The sequence below is a fragment of the Temnothorax longispinosus genome, chromosome 6 (genome assembly GCF_030848805.1).
Source record: "Temnothorax longispinosus isolate EJ_2023e chromosome 6, Tlon_JGU_v1, whole genome shotgun sequence".
Classification (NCBI taxonomy): Eukaryota; Metazoa; Arthropoda; class Insecta; order Hymenoptera; family Formicidae; genus Temnothorax; species Temnothorax longispinosus.
This window is the reverse complement of record NC_092363.1, coordinates 8,127,711-8,147,526: the sequence shown is the minus strand read 5'-3', so window position 1 is coordinate 8,147,526 and position 19,816 is coordinate 8,127,711. Positions and strand designations below refer to the sequence as shown.

At 35.9% G+C, this 19,816-nt stretch overlaps 6 protein-coding genes across 10 annotated transcripts; 4 read left to right on the top strand and 2 right to left on the bottom strand.

Annotated features, from left to right (window-relative positions):
* The first annotated feature begins 506 nt into the window (after window positions 1-506).
* LOC139815051 (trafficking protein particle complex subunit 2-like protein) lies at window positions 507-2,437 on the top strand. The gene is made up of 7 exons (XM_071781654.1): window positions 507-667; window positions 794-917; window positions 1,417-1,460; window positions 1,642-1,823; window positions 1,912-1,999; window positions 2,102-2,181; window positions 2,274-2,437. Exons 1-7 carry the CDS (start codon window positions 629-631, stop codon window positions 2,314-2,316), a joined length of 600 nt encoding a protein of 199 aa, XP_071637755.1. The 5' UTR covers window positions 507-628; the 3' UTR covers window positions 2,317-2,437.
* Window positions 2,438-2,771: 334 nt separating this feature from the next.
* Cct2 (chaperonin containing TCP1 subunit 2) lies at window positions 2,772-5,711 on the top strand. Its single transcript, XM_071781638.1, has 7 exons — window positions 2,772-2,928; window positions 3,275-3,584; window positions 3,660-4,096; window positions 4,183-4,260; window positions 4,335-4,559; window positions 4,702-5,083; window positions 5,196-5,711. Exons 1-7 carry the CDS (start codon window positions 2,926-2,928, stop codon window positions 5,366-5,368), a joined length of 1,608 nt encoding a protein of 535 aa, XP_071637739.1. The 5' UTR covers window positions 2,772-2,925; the 3' UTR covers window positions 5,369-5,711.
* On the bottom strand, window positions 5,576-9,679 carry LOC139815047 (NADH-cytochrome b5 reductase 3). Of its 2 annotated transcripts, none has more exons than XM_071781647.1 (4): window positions 9,491-9,679; window positions 7,045-7,377; window positions 6,783-6,971; window positions 5,576-6,662 (listed from the first exon to the last, which is right to left on the bottom strand). In XM_071781647.1, the coding sequence occupies exons 1-4, from the start codon at window positions 9,518-9,520 to the stop codon at window positions 6,279-6,281; spliced, it is 936 nt and encodes a 311-aa protein (XP_071637748.1). In that variant the 5' UTR covers window positions 9,521-9,679; the 3' UTR covers window positions 5,576-6,278. The 2 variants fall into 2 exon arrangements, with proteins under 2 accessions (XP_071637748.1, XP_071637749.1); XM_071781648.1 differs by lacking the exon at window positions 9,491-9,679 and adding an exon at window positions 7,872-8,355.
* Window positions 9,680-9,715: 36 nt separating this feature from the next.
* Window positions 9,716-12,266, top strand: LOC139815052 (transmembrane protein 60). The gene is made up of 3 exons (XM_071781655.1): window positions 9,716-10,752; window positions 11,183-11,579; window positions 11,821-12,266. The coding sequence occupies exons 2-3, from the start codon at window positions 11,370-11,372 to the stop codon at window positions 11,995-11,997; spliced, it is 387 nt and encodes a 128-aa protein (XP_071637756.1). The 5' UTR covers window positions 9,716-10,752; window positions 11,183-11,369; the 3' UTR covers window positions 11,998-12,266.
* LOC139815049 (uncharacterized) lies at window positions 11,908-13,990 on the top strand. 2 transcript variants are annotated; one of them, XM_071781649.1, is made up of 5 exons: window positions 11,908-12,047; window positions 13,019-13,273; window positions 13,396-13,530; window positions 13,605-13,710; window positions 13,795-13,990. In XM_071781649.1, the coding sequence occupies exons 1-5, from the start codon at window positions 12,000-12,002 to the stop codon at window positions 13,953-13,955; spliced, it is 705 nt and encodes a 234-aa protein (XP_071637750.1). In that variant the 5' UTR covers window positions 11,908-11,999; the 3' UTR covers window positions 13,956-13,990. The 2 variants fall into 2 exon arrangements, with proteins under 2 accessions (XP_071637750.1, XP_071637751.1); XM_071781650.1 differs by lacking the exon at window positions 11,908-12,047 and adding an exon at window positions 12,413-12,762.
* On the bottom strand, window positions 13,794-17,562 carry Apc4 (anaphase-promoting complex subunit 4). 3 transcript variants are annotated; one of them, XM_071781635.1, is made up of 8 exons: window positions 17,445-17,562; window positions 17,067-17,230; window positions 16,512-16,891; window positions 16,231-16,431; window positions 15,796-16,077; window positions 15,491-15,714; window positions 14,841-15,403; window positions 13,794-14,739 (listed from the first exon to the last, which is right to left on the bottom strand). In XM_071781635.1, the coding sequence occupies exons 2-8, from the start codon at window positions 17,170-17,172 to the stop codon at window positions 14,282-14,284; spliced, it is 2,214 nt and encodes a 737-aa protein (XP_071637736.1). In that variant the 5' UTR covers window positions 17,173-17,230; window positions 17,445-17,562; the 3' UTR covers window positions 13,794-14,281. The 3 variants fall into 3 exon arrangements, with proteins under 3 accessions (XP_071637736.1, XP_071637737.1, XP_071637735.1); XM_071781636.1 differs by having other exon boundaries at window positions 17,455-17,562; XM_071781634.1 differs by lacking the exon at window positions 17,445-17,562 and having other exon boundaries at window positions 17,067-17,435.
* Window positions 17,563-19,816: the final 2,254 nt, after the last annotated feature.

The following is a 19,816-nucleotide window of genomic DNA, read 5'->3' as shown; positions in this document are numbered from 1 at the left end:
ACAACACTACACACAGAATCTTCTGATCCTTCTTCTGATTGGTTCGGTGGATAAGCTTTAAGCGTCGATCACTGTCGTGTCAAACGACTTCAAACGTAGAATGCTTCCGCAATTCTTTGATATACACATAATATGGCCACTTGGTGTGTTTATCAATATTATTAGAGAGAATTTCCCGTATTACAATTTCAGTTTCTTTAATAGACGTTTGCCATGTTAAATATTACGTTGAATATATTTTGTCCCAATCATACACTACGAGGTTGTGAAACGCACTGAAATGTACTTTGCAACTGCTTCCAACTGCACTATGTTATATTTTCTATATTTAAAATGAATTACCTATATAGATATACAGATAAATTTATAATTATATAATATAATAATGTAATGGAAAGAAAAAGAGGAAAAATAAACAGTATATACAAAAAATATAGTCACAAAGAACAATACTTAAATGTCTCTATCAAGTGTAGTTTACACTTTTCCAATTTTTATCTGTCTGCCAATGGAAACAATCGCAGATCGTAGATGATAATATGATTATCATTTTGTCAATTGACTTGCAAGGCTTAAGGCTCCGAGCTCCGGTTGCAGCTATAATCTAGACCAAGATTTACTATGTGTCATGTCACAACGCACTAAAGTTATTAATTTGTACAAAACGGTAATAATAAACGTGTTACACAAGTATTCATTCGTACTCATATAAGATGTCGATAAACTCAAGAAGCATATTATCATTTTTCTTTATTACATATTTGTTAAATTTTCATTTTGCATTGTCTTTCAGCTGTTGTACATGGGCCGAGATTATCCAACGGGATATCAATATTTCAGAACCAAGCTAAAGAGAGCCTTTGACAAAAATAAAACGGAGACTGATCCCGAAAAGATAAATAAGATGATAAGTCATGGTAATTTTGTGATAAAAGAGCTGGAAGCTTTGTATATGTTGCGCAAGTACAGAACTTTGAAGAGAAGATATTATGATCAATAATTAGAAAGAGAGAGAGAGTTTAGTTGACAGTCTATCAATAACTGTGTACAGACTACAGATGTTCGATAATGCTGTATAAATTACTGTTATGTGTTTTGTAAATGTATTGTTATAAGTTAGAATTACTGTATGGCTAACGTGTATATCTTTTGTACTACGCTAAAATTTGTATCTCGTGATTTGTACCACAAGTAAAGTTATGTCATAAAAAGAGCTCTTTTCTCTTTATTCGAGCGATTGTTCGAAATAAAGGACGACACGACACGCTACACAGTGGTGTCGTTCTAACCTAGCGACATAACGAGTTATGGAACGCTCGCGTTGCGTACTCGCGATTATTCTCATTCTCGTATAAAAATACATTTAGCAAAAGAATGTGCAGTGTATCGTAACAAATTTCTTTTGCGTTTTTGTAGAATCTCATAAAATGGCCGCTTGCGTAGCTGTTATTGGCAAAGATGCAAGTATACACGGTGTTTTCTGATTTACATATAGGTTATGACATGTTGATTAACACAAATTTTTCATCATGAATTTTTTCGCCATCAATTTTTGTATTTTTGCATAATGAAGCACATCAATATCGAGTCTCTTACGCTGTGAACATGGAATTATTCTATTAATTGATAAATATTTTGTAGAACTCTCCAAAATTTATTAAAATATATCAGTGCACGGACGAAGCTGCTGGGTTGCAATTTCATTACAAAGTACACACGTCAATTGATATTATAGAGGAAAAGCTGAACGTAGGGAATAAAACGACGGTTGATATACGCGACTTATACTTAGGCTTGTTATTTGCGACTGAAGAATATAAAATGTATGTAATATATATCGTAATGTGTAATGTGTCGCTCCGCGATAGATACCAATTTGCATATCTAAATACCAACATTCCTGTTTTCCAGATATGGCTATGCTACGAATACAAAGATTAAATTTGTCATAGTATTACAATCGTCCAATGTATCATTAAGGGATAACGAAATAAAAATGGTAACGTTCTCTTCTTCACATACTTTATATGTAATTTTGATATGTCGCGTTAATTCTGATTTATAATTAATATTGTGCAAATTTTTGATACGTGGTCGATAGATTTTCAAGAAGTTACATGCTGCATATTCCAACGCTGTTTGCAATCCATTTTACATTCCAGGTGATGAGATAAAGTCCAAGTGAGTATGTGCATTAATCTGTATGCATTTACATACATATATACGTGTTATAAGTAATAAAAGAGCTATAATTATTTTTACTGGATTTACAGATCATTCGATACGTCGGTGCTGGAAATAATGGGTGTTATATAATATTTTACAGAGATATTTAAAAAGTACACTTCATCATCGTAAGATGTAAAATTCTCATTACATAAAATGCTTTCTGTAACTGATAACAAATAATATATATAATAACTTATAAAAAAACAAATATTTTTATGATTCTAAATCTAATTTCCCTATTTGTTTTCCGCATTTTTTCTTTATAATTTATATTATATGTATTATTTTCATATGTAATTATACTTAATATTTTATTATCGTTAGAATCGCGTCTGTGCGGCAAATCGAGCCTTAAAAGGAATTAAATTCAGAATATGATGACCCGCTGAAGCAAGCCTTGGCATTAAACACACCTACATTCCAAGTCCTTGATTGGTTCATTCGCGCGTCCATCTTTTCAATCAGATTTTATAATTCGTTCTTACCATATAGATGTCCAAAAGCAGCGAATCATGGACGGACGGAAAAGAAAATCGCTTCGTGAAAATGGTTCGGAAGTCACTGAAAGTCACGCAGCATGGCGGTATCTGCCTTGACTCGTGAACGTTCGTCGTTAGCGTGCGTCGGAGATTTTCGTTTTCGGATTTTGCGTCATTTCTCGAAGAAAAGTATCTGCGTACGCCGCGTTGACTCGACATGGTAATTGTTGCGACCCGTCTCCCGTAATCTCGCATGTTGTAGGTGTAATAAATGCTTGTGATTCTCTCGATCCCCAGAACGGCCAGAACCCGGTTTTCTGGAAGCATGACAAATGGCTCACGTGTCATTGAAATAACGAAGGGATAAATAATTGCACGATAAATAACTTTAATACATTCTATAGAAACCAAGTTGTTTTTTTTTTCAATCAATTTTAGATCAATTTTTTACATTGCGACAAATAGTTAACTCTCTTAAAAACAATCTCATTCAGAATGAAAAATACAGAATAAAGAGTTGTATTATGGGCAACTAAATGAATCGTTTTATTTTACTTGATTCTAAGGTTTCCTTAAATCCAGTGCGGATCCTCAAAAATGAGGCGGAAGAAGAGAAGGCGGAGATTGCTAGGTTGAGCTCGGTTGTTGGGGCTATAGCCATTGGGGACTTGGTGAAATCTACCCTCGGTCCTAAGGGCATGGATAAGATACTCGTATCTCAAGGCAGGTCCTCGGGACAGGTACATGTCACTAATGACGGTGCTACTATCCTTAAAAGCATTGGCGTTGATAATCCCGCTGCCAAGATTTTGGTAGATATGTCCCGTGTCCAAGATGACGAAGTGGGCGATGGCACTACTTCAGTCACCGTTCTCGGTACGTACAATACCGTCATCCGCTTGATTTTTCAAATTATTCAATTTTAAATATATGACTCGTATCTTTTTGTAGCTGCCGAGTTTTTGCGAGAAGCTGAAAAGCTAATCGAAAATCAAAAGATACATCCACAAACTATCATTAGTGGTTGGAGGAATGCTGTAAATGTAGCGACTGAGGCTTTAAAAAATGCAGCCACGGACAATTCTGCAGATCCCGATCGTTTTCGGGAGGATTTACTAAATATTGCGCGCACAACGTTGAGTTCTAAGATTTTATCCCAGCACAAGGAATACTTCAGCAAGCTTGCGGTCGACGCAGTGTTGCGTCTTAAAGGCTCCGGTAATTTGTCCGCGATTCAAGTTATCAAAAAACGCGGCGCAACACTCGCCGATTCCTTTTTGGACGAGGGATTCTTATTAGATAAGAAACCAGGTGTCAACCAACCACAAAAAGTATTTGACGCGCGTATACTTATCGCTAATACATCTATGGATACGGATAAAATCAAGGTTTCTTCTGTTATAGTATAAAGAATTTTTTAAATTATATCTACTAAATCTATGATAAATCTAACACTACGCGCATTTATTTATAGGTATTTGGTTCCAGAGTACGTGTAGATTCAATGGCAAAGATAGCAGAATTAGAAACTGCGGAGAAAGAAAAGATGAAGGTAGTAAAAGTCTAAAGAATCTCACGCATATTTGTTAAGTTACAATTGATGTATAATTTTCTGAATCTCCACAGGATAAAGTTGACAAAATCGTCAAGCATGGATGCAACGTCTTTATCAATAGGCAATTGATATACAATTATCCAGAACAATTGTTCGCCGATGAGAAAATTATGGCTATCGAACATGCCGATTTCGACGGTATCGAGAGACTTGCGCTTGTTACTGGTGGCGAAATTGTTAGTACTTTCGACAATCCAGATTTAGTCAAGTTGGGAAAATGCGATCTTATCGAACAGGTAAATTTACCATTTACTTTTGCAATTCATATAGAATGTTCCACATACACGGCGAAGCATTCTATTCTAATGCGTGTGTGTGATAATCATTAGTTTCATTATAGCTTTAATTATATTCAATTGTATTGTTATATTGTTTCAGATAATGATAGGAGAAGATACACTCCTAAGATTCTCTGGAGTTCCGTTGGGTGAAGCGTGCACTGTCGTTATTCGTGGCGCAACGCAGCAGATCATCGATGAAGCTGAAAGATCGCTGCACGACGCGCTCTGCGTTTTAGCCGGTACGGTACGCGAGTCGAGAATAGTTTACGGTGGTGGATGCAGCGAAATGATCATGGCTTGCGCTGTTATGCGAGCGGCCGCGGCTACGCCGGGTAAAGAGGCGGTTGCGATGGAAGCCTTCGCACGAGCATTGCAGCAATTGCCGACCATTATCGCCGACAATGCTGGCTACGACTCTGCGCAATTGGTCAGCGAATTAAGAGCTGCGCACAATTCCGTCGGCAACACTATGGGATTGGGTGAGTTTCTAGTTCTTGCGCTCTGTTACCAGTAATAATATTTTTAAATACGTATAAATAGATCGCTAAATAGTTTTCGTAACAGGAAATTAAATGTTCTTTGATCTTACAGATATGGAAATGGGCAAAGTTGGCTGTATGAAGCGGCTAGGAATCACCGAATCTTGGATGGTGAAGAGGCAGGTTCTAGTGAGTGCGGCTGAAGCAGCGGAAATGATACTTCGAGTGGATAATATTTTGCGTGCGGCTCCTAGAAAACGCGTACAAGATAGAGGACGTTGTTAACTCATTAAAAAAAAAGAAATTTACTTTTGCTTCGATTTCACAATTACTTGCAGTTTTTCATACATAATATGCGGCCTCTTAAATTAACATGTTTAATTAATAATTAAATATTTCATTGTGTTAGTCTCTCATCGACGATAATGCATTTGATAATATTAATGTACTAATTGTAGCAAGGAGAATATACTCCATTTTTTGAACATGTCATTTATATATGAATTATATTTTATTTCTCGATCTCTCACAAATGAAGTATTATACAATAAGAAGCACATCTGTATGTGTTGAAAATTTTTTATAACGTTACAATGGGTTCAACATTAATAAATGCTTTGAAATATAATACTTTATTATATGAATATTCCACACACACTAGTAACATACTTTATTCACCTAAATTTTATATACAGGTCATTTTTATAATAATCAAATGTAGAACTGAATAAAATATATTTTAGTGATGAGGCAATATTCATTTCACGTGCATTTGATTTATAACCCCATTTTTCTTAAATTCTATGAATTACTTATCATTCGCCAATCACAGCGTGTCCCAATAAAAAAAAAAAAGCAAAAGTAAAAGAGGACAAGACTTTTTGGCGTGTCTTGTAAAATTTTTTATGGATAGACATCCTTATACTACATGGAACAATAGTCTCCATATGCTATTAGCATATTTCATTGATTATTGTAATTTTATAACTTATATATAGTAATCGTCAATACTGCTGGAGATGTTTTTTACAGATAGATTTTGACAGAAATTTTTCAATATAGATCTCTTTGATCGGCACCATGTTATTTAATATTCTCCATTAATTAAGACAGATATATTCAGTTAAATAAAAAACTGTTCTTACATTTTACTGAAGTACTAAAAGCATGTAGATCTCCGTCAAACTGTCATCGATTAATATGCGAACCGTAATTTAGTATCGTAGCCAAGTTTATCGAGATTCGGAGTACAAGCAAAATTGATCATTGGAGGTGGCCCACACATCAATACGATAGTATCGGGCGACGGTGGAAACATATGTTTCTCTATGATATCAGTACTTATATATCCTGTACTATATGGCCATCCCTCGCTACTTGAATCTAGGGTGTACCAAAGTTTTAATTTATTCGGGTATTTTTTGGCGATTTCGTCCAGTTCGTCCCGCAGCAAGATGTCTTTTTCTGTCTGATTGGCGAACAGCAAGGAGGTTTGAGTTTCGTCCGTAGGATCCTTTATTATCGCACGAATTAGCTGCAACATCGGCGTGATACCCGTACCACCAGCGAGCATAACCATCTGTACAGAGAGTTACATCATTGCATTATTTTCATATGTCGAAAATAGAGTTGTTCTTAATAACGATAATAATAACACAAATTAATAAATACATATATACATAGTAGCAAATGTACGTGCCTTTTTAACGTTATATTCCACGGGTGGTTCCTTCCTAAGAAGTTTTATAGTTACTTTCCCTTGTCCTTTGTAAATCAGTCTACCAGATGGACCTCTAAAGTCGATGGTATCCCCTATTTTCATGTTTTCCAAGTATTGAGACAATTTTCCTCCTTCAGGAAACTTTGGATGCACATTTTTGAAGTATACCTATAAATCACGCACGATTAAAGCATACTTTCTTTCATTATCGCCAAGAATCCTATATTGCCATTTTATTTACCTTGATGACGAGATCAACGTAGCCTTGATCATCGTCGCTTGAAACAGGCGTATATGAACGTATTACAACCTCTTCTCCAATCTTTGCTGTTAAATGTATATGCTGACCAATTGGCAGGCCCAGGACATGATTTGACGTTGGTAATCCAAATCTGAACTTCCTAGTATCGTGACTTATTATGTCCTTTTGGATTAGAGGTAGACTATACTTAACTACTGGATCAACCAGCAGTATCGGCGCAGACTTTTTCTTCCTCTCACTCCAGGATTTATATATTTTAAATGCTACTCCTATAACAACTATCGTTCCTACCGCAGCCAGAACTGGGAGCACCTAAATATAAAAATTTACTTTAATGTATATAATGCATATTCTTATACGCGGTTTTAATTTTTCTGAAATTCTACCAGTCTTTTAAAGTAACAAATGTGTATTTTATTTTAAGCATTTTAAAAAATGTTACATAAGCACAGATTCTTAGTTAAATTTCAGGAATTTTTGCAGATCAAGCTTCAGGGATATAAGTATAAACGTTCGGATATAAAAATTAATATTCACACAAAAGTTACCACATTTTTACAGAATAATCAATACAAAATAAACATAAATTGATAAGAGATAGAAGAGAGGGAAATATATTTCTAAAATTCGAAAGTTTTCCAAGTCATCGTTAAAAAAAGAAAAAAGAAAAGAGAATACCACGCCTACTGCAAAGTACAAATCATCGTTGGCGACAATCGCGTAACATTATTAACGTCGTTAACGATACCGTAATATTCGTATAATCGTACGCGAGATCGGATCGTTTCGGTCGAAGCGAGCCTTACCAATGTTCGTACGTTCGACATCGCTATATTCGCTATCGGCTATATCGGCGCTAACTGTGCACGTGGACTGTGGACCGAGAGCGAGGTTAAAGGGCAACGTGACGCGACGGAGATCTCAGGAGATCTTAACGCGGAGACGCCAAGCGGTTTAGCGGCGTTCAGAGTTCGGCGCGAGTTCGCGCTATCGACTCTTTCGCAGAGCCGGGAGCCGGGAGCCGGGGCGTCGGGCGATAACTCGCCGACGTCTGTGAAGGATTGACGAGCACCGCCGATTCCGGAACTTGCTCTAATCTGTTAAAATAGACTCGGCTTCTCGCGTTTTCGGGGTAGGACCATTAGGTGCGCGTATTTATAGTCGCATTACTCGCGGCAATATTATTAACACGTTAAGCCGAAAACCGCGTGCCTTTTTGTCATCGGCCCACATCAGCGACCGATATTTGCAATCTGCGTGCGAGAGACGCTCAGACAGCCGCGTGTGCAATGTGTGCATATCTCGATGTATCTAATTATCATTATAGTCTTGCGTAATCAGCGATTCGAGAAATACTGAGGATTTGAGGAATACGAGAAACGCGAACGTCAGCCGATCGCATTTTCTGCATGTGTTTCATATTTTTATTTTATTGCTCCTTTTCTTTTTTTCCAAATGTCTGTCCCAATTATTATTTATCTTTAAGTACAGAAAAAACGAACAGATCTATCATTGCACACTCTCTCGATTAGATCGATTTGTTTGAAGAAACTTAATTTGATCAAACGATTGAAATCGATGATTAATTCAAAAAATCGACAGAAATGCTTACATATATATTTTTAACTATAGAAATTTGTCATCCCTAATCCGATTTTTCTTTCCATACTGCACTGCATACATCAAGTTTAATAATTTTATTCGAGTTAATTAAGTACCATATATAGATGCTGCTTAATAAATTAATCGCCGCCAAGTTATAACGCACTGATAACGATATAAGCATACCAATTTTAATTAATTTTTTCTTATCTTAATGATTACGTAAAAACTGGCATGATTCTACTTTAAGTATAAATTAAGCTTCTTCTTCCTTCATATGCGAACAATCGACAATCGCGATACATTGCATAAATGTTTAAGACGCAATACGCAATTATATGCTCCACGCAAACATCTCCAAGTGCCTCATCAAGATTCAATGTCGATTAATCAATATAACGATCCATGGAGATTAATTCGCGTCAAGTGTGGCCGCCGATGAAAAGTCAAACAGGTTGCCCAGCTCGCGGCACGCGTTTTGTAAAAAAATTATCGCTTGGCTTATTCAATGGCTGGATTCGGGGAGCGCGCTATTAGCGCTATTTGCTTATTATTCTATCCTTGTTTTACACCTGATGAGCGATAAAGACAGAATGATGCAATATAGCGCTAATAGTGGCTAATAGCGCGCTCCTCGAAAGCAGCCTATAATCTATGATAATTATATGAGTAGGCCGAAACACGTTGGAAATAGACGACGCAACGTTTCGAAAAATATTTTATCGTTAAGTCCTTTAAGTCTTTTTAAGACTCGCATATACGTGACGACATATAACTCTATCGATTTGATCACTATCGGTACAAAATATATACATATACGTACTTGATATACGTAATCGATCGTCGAGTTCATATTTTCTACTCCAGTTTCATCGAAGGACACACGCGCACACACCACGTTCCGCGGATTTTCGAATGTCGCACGTTATATATTATTCGATTAATGAACAATCAAACAGATTTATTCGCGAGTGAGACGAGTAAGGAGTAAGGATCGAGTGAAAGATTGGCGTTCTAGCGAGTATATGTCGAGATACGCACATATTACCTCATTGTCCATCAGTTTATCACCGGCAGTGGTGTAACTATAACGTCTTCCGCCCACCTTGTTTTCCACTTATTTTTACAAAAGAGAGACGAAATGCTTTTTTGAAACAATTCAGGCTACGCCGTTTTCCATTACTTTACCTCCTTATGGCGCGCATAGACTTTAATAATTAAATATTAATTATTTTAAAACTATATAATAATATGCTAAAAAAGTGTGGGCGATATGTATAATGCGAATAAATTTCTATTTCTCTCTTTCTTTCTTTTACTTTCTTCTCCTTTTTCTTCATTTTCCCTTCCTTCATTATATCCTTCTTATATTTGTTTTCTTATTTCTTGTTTCTTTAATTTTTTTTTCTTTTGTTCAGGAATAAATCTCTAGCCACTGCTACGATCCACAATCATAATCAAGGTCTCTGTGAGATAGTACGCGACTGACGTTCAGTGACGTTTCCTCGTACGAGTTGATTCTATTGGCCGCCGATATATAAGCGGCATGTAACTGTTTATATTTTTCTCCGGCAGTTCAAGGAGACTCCTAGCTCTGTGTCCTGTAATTGTGTTTCGAACTTACTATTATTATAATTATATAATTATATTAATATCCTGAGCTCTTTTCTGTATTAGCGATACTAGCTAAATCTGCATCTGTCATCCTGTGAACTGATAATTTCTCGATTTGCATCGCACTCTTGCGTATTGATAAAAGCGCGCATTTTTAGAATGTTTGCCATATGATTATGATAATATGTATAGACCGAGCTAAAACGAATAAAAAATAACATTTTTATTCTACTTATTAAAAGTAATATTTTAATTGTTTTAATAAAAGATGAATGGAAGAAAAAAGAGCTGCTTTAAAAGGAGAATTTAGAAAATAAAGGCATATGCAGGAAATCGATGTTTTCAGAAAATAGGAGGAGGTTCGACTGAAATTTGTAAATCAGCGATTAGTGTGTTCGAGCGTATATTTATCACAATGACACGAGGAATACGTAATAGGTCACTGCAGTTAATCGTTGAAATTTATGTGATGTAAGTAGTATATACTGATATAGTGATTATATTCAATTAATTCCTCATCTGCATCGATCAATATATATATTTTATTATTATAAAGATTTAATTATTAAAGTATATATTATTCGTTTAAACAAAATTATAAACGATATAATATTATACTATTAATTAACATGCTTCGTTTAATTCTTCATAATTATTTTCTGTTTATGTCGATAATATATAAAGTTTCCGTTCCAAGATCTCTTTTTAGTTATATTCTTTTCATGTTTGTTCTCTTTTTCCCCTCTAAAGTGCCAATGTATACGCGTTTTATTATATATCTTTTTATTAGAAGAAATATATAAAATACAGCCAGTATGAACAAGTCTATTTGGCACATATTTGATACGTTTATTCAAAATAAACAAAATTGCATCTGTAGCGCTATCTTACTGTTTTTTAGATCACCGTAACGACCGATGATACCTGTCGATAATACCTTGTCCCTTGTCCATAAAACAGGATATATCGTAGCATGTAGGGTGTTTATCGTTATAGAAGGTTAGAATAATCAAAAGTTGATGCACGCGAGTGCTCAATGCACGTGAGCTCTGTGAAATTGTGTATTATTAATTAGATATAAGTCTTCCATGGCGGTTTTACATCGCGCCTTGTTCACCTGGTTCAACTTGCTCATATTCCTGATTCTGTTGGTCCTGAGACTCGATCAGAGAATACAATGGAATTGGTTCATAGTTTTTATTCCAATGTGGCTCTACGATAACATTCTACTTATTTACATTGTTTTTAACATGATTTCGCACTGCAAGAACGGACGTGTTAATAGTTTGCAGCGAGAAGTAAGTATTTTATAGCTTGGCAAGATACGTAGATTTTTTTTTTCATCCTCTTGCAATTGAATATATTTTATTCCAATTTGTGTTTATGCACGTATTCATTTTCTACAAGTATGAAATATTTTAATAATAAATAAAGAAGCTTGATAATTAAAAAATTATAGTCCCTACCGATGTAACAAATATCCAGCTAATTAAATAAAATTAGATTTTAATATATGGTATGGCAATAAAATTGTTTCAGGCATGGTATATGATAGCTGTGATTTTGAAACTGTGCGCTCAGATCTTGATTTGTCTGAAACTGGAGGCTCCTCACTGGTCTCTACCAGCCAAGGCGGTACTGGCACCATTCTGGCTGCTGCTTCCAGTATTAGCTGTAGATGTCTTTATTCATTTAATACACCAATCTAGGTATTGACAATGGATGAGCTTCAGCTTGTTTCAAGTTACTTGAGGGAACCTGGGAATGTATGTATATTGTTGTGTTGAGAAAAAAATTATCTTGTGGATGTTGCTCCACATAATCAAATAAAATATATAATTAATATTAATATACTTGTTATTTTTATAAAATATTTACACATGCAACATTTATATTTTTATATTGAATAATAAAGCATTATGTCTGTTTCATATATATTAATTTATATATTAATCGTATGAAAATATAAAAATATTCTATATCTATTCATTTGTTTCATTCATTCATTCAGTCATTTATTCACTTATTCAAACGTAAGACTAAGTTTTTCCTGGAGTAGATTTTCATTTATAACAGGAATCTAAGAACATACAGTAATTACAAGGTATAGGTCTAGTCTACTATAAATACTTGGTATTGCACAAGGCCAAATAGGACAGAGTTAAAAATAAATAACTTCATGGCAGTGCTTGTTGTAGCAATCTTCTCATCAGTAAATGAAAGTGTATTTTCCAAGTTAAAATCATTAATTTATACTTTATACTAGTGCTATTGTCAGTGAATTCAATTCAATTCAACTCAATAGAAAAAAATAGAAGCAAGTCAATAATTGCACACAAGAGAGAGGAAGAGAGAATTGCTTTTATGATTACACAACATTCACTCATAAAAGCCTTTTCCTTTGTATCGTGTACTGTATAAATTATTGTGACAACCATCTGTGAACAACAAACTGGTTTTGCAGTAGCTGTGAAGAAAAAGGTGATCAATGTAATTAGAATGTAATTATGAAAGAAGAAGACAGGCTAGAGTAATACCTAACAGTTTTCCAATATTGGTTATGGCAGAACACAGTAATATTGAACATATTTCTGTATAAGTTTAACATTTTTTTGGGTATATTCTCTTTTTTTTTCACAAACATAATTCAATACATAAGAAAAAAACCGTATTTTTTAATTATCTCTAACTCAACTGTGACATACTCTGTATAAATATTTACAACGTTAATTTTTAGGTGACAATGTGGCTTTTTATACTTTTTTATTTATCATTTATATTACAAAAATCCGAAACTGCATCTGAAAATGACATAGTAACAGTGAAAGAAGTGACAGCTGGACACTTGGCTGAGCTTCCATGCTTAAGTATTGATGAACATCATCGTTTCATGTTCTGGCAATTTGGAACTAACAATGTTATTGGTCCAGGGAATCCTTTAAATGAAAAGAAATATAATTATGAAGTATTGAGTGGCACGCTTCAAATCAGAGTAAGTTTTTAGATGTATCATATATTTAAAAATTTTTCTATTTTAAATAACAGTTTATTTATGTAATCAATATGTACCAAGATGTATGTTATATTTCATAATTATATTTATAATTTTTATAGGGTGTGTCAACAGCAGAATCTGGATTTTATAAATGTTTTTCAAAAGGCCTATTTGACGATTCTCAATTGAAAGTTCATTCTGTTGAATTGATAGTTTCAAATGAGTGGGAGCAACTTTGGGAAAATGATTTTGAGGTATTTAATACACATAACATGGAAAAAAAAAACAATTACAATTTTACATTTTATTAAAATGTATATTTGAATAGACAAATCTGTTACGGGGAATGACTGCTGTTATGGTACTGGTTGTCGCTGTAGCTGTTGTTCTTCTAATTATTACTGTTAAGAGAAAAAGGAGTCAAAGATTCTTTGGTAATTTTTTAATAAAAATTGATATATTGAAGGAAGATGCACTTTTACATTGAAAATAGGATTATCTTTCGATTATTTTTACAGATTTGGAGGAGTCGAGAGAAAATTCTCCAGAACGATATACGCCAGATAATAGGCCTGGTGTTTCATCAGGCATCGAAAACGTTGGAATGGATAACGCTGTTCTTGACATCGATTTCCCTAAAGTGTTTAACCAAATGCAGAAGGAACAAGCAATGCCATAAGTTGTAATTGTATATAACAGGAAATTACATTATTACATTTTAGTGTTTTTCTTTATCCTTATATGTACATATATAAATGTATATTTTGTAACAGATTATATTTGCTTTCTCTCTCTCTCTTATTGTATAACTAATAACGTTTAGTTAATTTTAACGTATTTTACATGTATTTTAGAAATATACTATATCTTGTAATAACTCTATATTTATTCAAAATTTGAAAAATAATTAAATCAAGATTTTTCAATTACACAAGAAATTATTATTTGTAGTCATCTTTTTGCATGTACAAATTATTCATAACTTAAACATATTTTACTTCCACCTCAGCTATTTTCTTCCTTATAAAACTTTTGAACCTCAGTTTTTGTTTCTTCCGCAGAAAAAGATACACTAGGTGTGGTATCCATCATATTTTCCCCAGAACGCCCTTCCTCCTCCTCATCGTCTTCATCCTCAGGTTCCGCTTCAGTCTCGAGTAAACGAATCTTTCTATTATTTTCATTTAAAATAGCAGCTACTTTCCGAGGACCACTGACCGCTAGTCGTCTCGCAGATATTCCTTGAAACGGTTTCGGCAACGTCGCACCGATGAAATCGGTTATCGATGCTGTACCATCATTGTCTCCATACTCAAGCACAGATATACCGTGTAATGGCATTTGTATGAGAAACGATGCGTGAGTTTGTTTATTTAATATAAGCAAGCTAAGATAATCTTGCGAGTAAAATTGCAGATCTACTATCACAGTATCGACACTCTCTCTTTCATTTGGAGATTCTCCTAGATAGACAGAAAAGTGAATTAATGTTATCATAGATATATAATGGAGAAATAAATTTTCAATGTGTATATTTTAATTGTATGAAATACATGCTACTAACCTTGCTTGTGACTCACGTCTATTGTAACCGTTTTTGAACTAAGAGGTACAGATTCAGTAGACGAATACTTTATGTTAAAAAGTCTTAAAAATTTGCTGTCAGTATCGCTCATAGCTAATAAAAGATTTCCATCGTTTATTACAATTTGCGAGGACAACATGAGAGATGTGAATGATGGTAGAGAGATAGAGATCATTACAAAGTGATCAACTAAGCTCTGATAGGCTTCAGCGAAAACATGTTCTACAGCAGAGACTAATTTTACATGAGATTGTAGTAAAGATAAATTGAAATTCTGCTTTACTATATGTCCATAATTGCGCAAGCAATCGTTTGTATCAAGCATAGCAGCCCATTCGCTTCCCTCCGAAGTCAGGGGAGTTTGTAGATTTTCACGACGTAAATATTGACCTAATTTTTCTAAATTTACCCTGCCGTTCGCTCTTGGCTTGTCAAAATCACTCAGAAATTCTGCGATAAATGTTAATTCCTGCTGACTTACACGGCACACTTCCGATGGTGCTCTTTCATCCGCTAGTTGGAGAATGGCTACATATAACCACCTATAGATGCAATAAAAATTGAAACAATTAGACAACAATACATAAACAACAACAAGTTAATTAATCTATTCAATATTTGACTCGTACCGGAAAAATGCTTTGTAATTGCGCATACTCTGATCTATAACTTGCTCAATCTCATATGATTTCGCCAGGAAAGCCTCAGATTCATTAATGGCATTGGTTATGAGTGTTTCGTCGCGTAATCCTAACGCTTCATATGTGCCACCTATTCTCACCATACCTCTTAATTCAGCTAACTGATAAACTAAGGCCATACCGACGCTAGTTAAATTTTTCGAGACCAGTTTCTACAAAAATGTCTTTAACAAATTCAAAATTCGTGATTATATATGATTAAAACTTAAAAAATGTAATATATTTTGCAATACCTGTATATTACTATAACACATTTCAATACTTTGTCCGAATTTTTTTAATCCTTTCTCTGTGAGATCTCTAAGTAGGAAAGTTTCTAAATTTTTCGTCGGTATTCCGATCATCAATAGTTCCAAAAAGTCTGCAGACATAGTACCAGGTAGATTTGCCCCTGCATATCGCGTGAGTTTTTCATCCATTTCCAAGAGTATCGTTTCCCAAGCTTCGCAAGTGGCCATTAAGGTACGTGAGAGATAATCTTTCAAACATTCTATGTTGGCTTGAGTTTGCGCAACCTGAAAATAAAATATATAAATTCCAACTAACTTAACAAATCCTTAATTACTTAACAAATTTCTAAATTATCATGCGCAACACACTTTAGGAAACGATGCCTTTCGCTTTATCTTTATTATAAATTGTAACATGTATTATCATTCTCGAGATACCCTAAGAAACGCTGAGCTTCTCTCAAATAATGGACAAGATACCCTAGTTGTCTTAACACACGTATCATCTCTCCATGTAATCCATATTGGGTTATTAGATCCACCTGTGATCTGCAAGATTGGTCCATGGCCCACAGTTATAGTGCCACAATAAAACATGCCAAAAATGTACATTAATACTGTGCCATCTTTTTGACCAATCTATAAGAAATACATATGGCTATTAATCATATAGTCACAAACGCTATGCGTCTATTAGAATTGTGCTTTATGATATTTACAAAGAGCATATCTAGGATGTGAGATAAAAATTCTTTCCGCTCAGGTTCCGTACTATAACTTCTGATTAAACTGGGCAGAAGTGGCAGATATTCGCCTGTAGGTTTATTAGTTTTATCATTTGCCAGTGAACTTTCCTGTTCGGTATTAGACAGGGACAACCACTTAACGCAAACGGTCACGTCGTTCGCAGGCAATTTGGTTTTATGAATAACATTTTTAGTCTCGACGTCAACGAGACACAATAGCTTGGAAATCTCGTAGCATACTGCGAGCAGCTTTCCATCTGGTCTCCACGCCAAATGGGCAGCGGTATCGGATTCATCTTGAGGACTCAACAACCATACTCTCTGCCACTGAAGCCTATGAAGGACCACTTCACCTGTAAGATATCATATTGCGAATAACGATTAGTTTTCTAAAATTCTCAACATACATCTGTACAGTTAAATGAAGTAATTCTGCCTTTTTATAAGTAATTATAAAAAGGAGGAAGATAAATATATTAACTTTAATTAGTGTTGATGGTATTTACAGGGACAGTTTTCAGATCTAACCTTTGACATTGCTAATGGCTAAAAGATCCATTTTCGGTGACCACAGCATCGTCGTCACCTCTGCAGGGAGCAAACGTTCCTCCAATTGTCTCATGGTACCAGCCATATCTCTGACTTGTTGTTAAAGACAATACCTGACAGAAAATCCTTCACCAGGGGACTGTCTAAATCCGAACGTGTTGATTTAATTATACGCATACGAAATTTATCTTAATTGCGACTTGCCTACATTCTACATTCGCAAAACTTTGAGGAAAATCTAATCTCTCTCGTCACAAACATCAGATCTTGTATCGTGTTTACTAATCAATACTAGAATGAAAATTCGTTAACGCGTGTGCATTGTGTGCACTGTGCAACATGTGCGTGCGAACTCACTGCTGCTCACTGCAAACTTTCGAAAAATCATTAGCGTTCTTTCTCCTTTCTCCCGACTTTTATCAGTCGAATCGCACGAACGATCAATGGATAACTGCTAAAATGCAGTTTTACGGAACATATATATTTCTGCGCCGTAATACATATTTTTGTATAAAATATTTGGATAATAATAAAATTATCGCTATAGGTTAAGTCGAAGCGTCCAAATTTCGGCCACGTGACTTCTGTAAGGTTCTGGTTTTTGTCTATATTTATTAAAATCGATATATCGGCTATTTTTATACCGTTCGTCGATTTATGCCACTTGATAGGCAGTACCGAGTGTTGACGAGCGATAGCGCCACCATGTAACTTTAATGCCTATTTTAAATTTACGCGCGGCACCGCGGCACTTATTTCCGTGACTTCCGTGTTCCGTGTCGCGGTTTTATCACTCGCCTTATTTTTCCGCGTTATATTTTGTAACGAATTGCAGTACGAGCTGCGCGAAATTGCGTCGAAATATCGTCGTCGTTTCCTCGCGGGTGCGCGAGGAAAGAAACGCGTCGGTTTTCGAATTTCAAGTAGAAGTATAATTCGTCGTATTCGTGTAGCGGGTCGAGCTAGGTTACTTCTCCTTCTCTAACGGTAAGTCCATTTGCATACGTAGAAGAATCTGCTCCAAATTTTCAGTTTGCTCGGTCGTTCGTTTCGAGAGTTTGAGTCCAGCTTATTAAGATATTATCATATGTGTGTTTCACGTAGGAATATCTGGACCGAGATCGCGATGCCGACGGGCCGACCGAGCATATTTCCGCCAAGTTGAAGCTTGAAGGGAAAGGGAGAATCTTGATCAATCAAGATGGCGGCGCGAGAGAGACCGCGCGCGGACACCGCGGTCACGGTTGATTAAAGTGGACCACGGAGTATGGTATTTATATTCTCACTTTTCCACTATTTTTGATTATAGAATACGTAATCTTAAATCACAGCAATGTCTCGGTTAAAATTACGTCAACGGGACGTTAAAATAGATATCGCGGGAGCTTTCCAGCATAAGCGATACAAAAAACGACACAAACGTCTATATAACGTTCTATATATATCTTTCTGTTTTGGTAATGAGTAACAAAGTCAAAACGACACTTAATTGTGTTGACTTGTGTCGCTTGATGAAATGTGTCGATATACATAACTTTTTTATTAGCAATTTGAATGGCAATTCGTTCGTCTCGCGCGGTGCATCAAAGCGTGCTTACGCGACGGGTCGACGGCGACGCCGACGGCGACGGAGACGGAGACGGAGACGACGACGACAACGTTCTCTAATATGCAACGAGCGCATGCAGCGATAGGTGACAGGAATACGGGAAGGCGATAAGGACCGCCGTTGTTTAGGTCTGTTGTCGCCGTCTGCTCCGTCTCCGGACGGTACAGAGATATCGCTTCGTATCAACAGGACTATTCCTTTGTGACTCGCGTGCATACACGCCGCGCCGCGCTGCGCCGCGCTGCGCCGCGCCGCGCCGTACCGGGGTGTATGGGGTGTATGGTGTATGTATAGGTACACGTCTGGGGCGTCTGGGCGTCGACTCTGCATGATCTGCATTAGAGACGAGGGTCTCTAATCTGCATCTGCAGAGTGTGCGGCGCGCGAGGCGTTTGCGCGAGGCGACTGCGTATCGCATATAGCCGATCGTCGTCGACACTCGACGACTCGACGCCGAGACCGCCGAGTGCGTGTAAATGAATCTCGATCGCCCGAGCGGATGTCCGCTCGCCGCGTGCTTCCGAATATTGCTATTTAGAACGCTATCTTTCAGGAACAAACGAAATTCGATTTTTAAACAGTGCACACAGTTGTCTATTTTCAATTTGTAAATGGCAGAATAAAATAATTAAAAAAATTATTTAAAAAACAAACTACAGGACTTGAGATTTCTTGAATTTTTTGGGAAACTTAGAGTCGAACGAATGTGACCGATTTATAACTCGATGTTGAGAAGAGATGCCAAATGTAATAATTGTAACAGATGTAATTATCATAATACTATAGTTTTTAGAATTTTTAGGGAAGATGAGTCATGTATTGCGAATGCATTATCCGCGCACGTGTCATCACGTGGACAATTAATTATCAGAGATGATTAATTAAATGCACAAAAACAAGAATATGAGAATCGCGCGACCTAGTTTATTACTCATGGGTAATGTTTTAAATGCGACGCTATTCATTTCGAAGGATTAAACGGTCCGCAATGGCAGGTAGTCTTTAGAAACGCATAACACGGTCCCTTCAATAACTCTGTGCGCACGCGTATATATAACGTATATAACGTCACTGTGATATTTTGCCATGAACGAGGAACGAGCTCCGCTTAAACATGTAT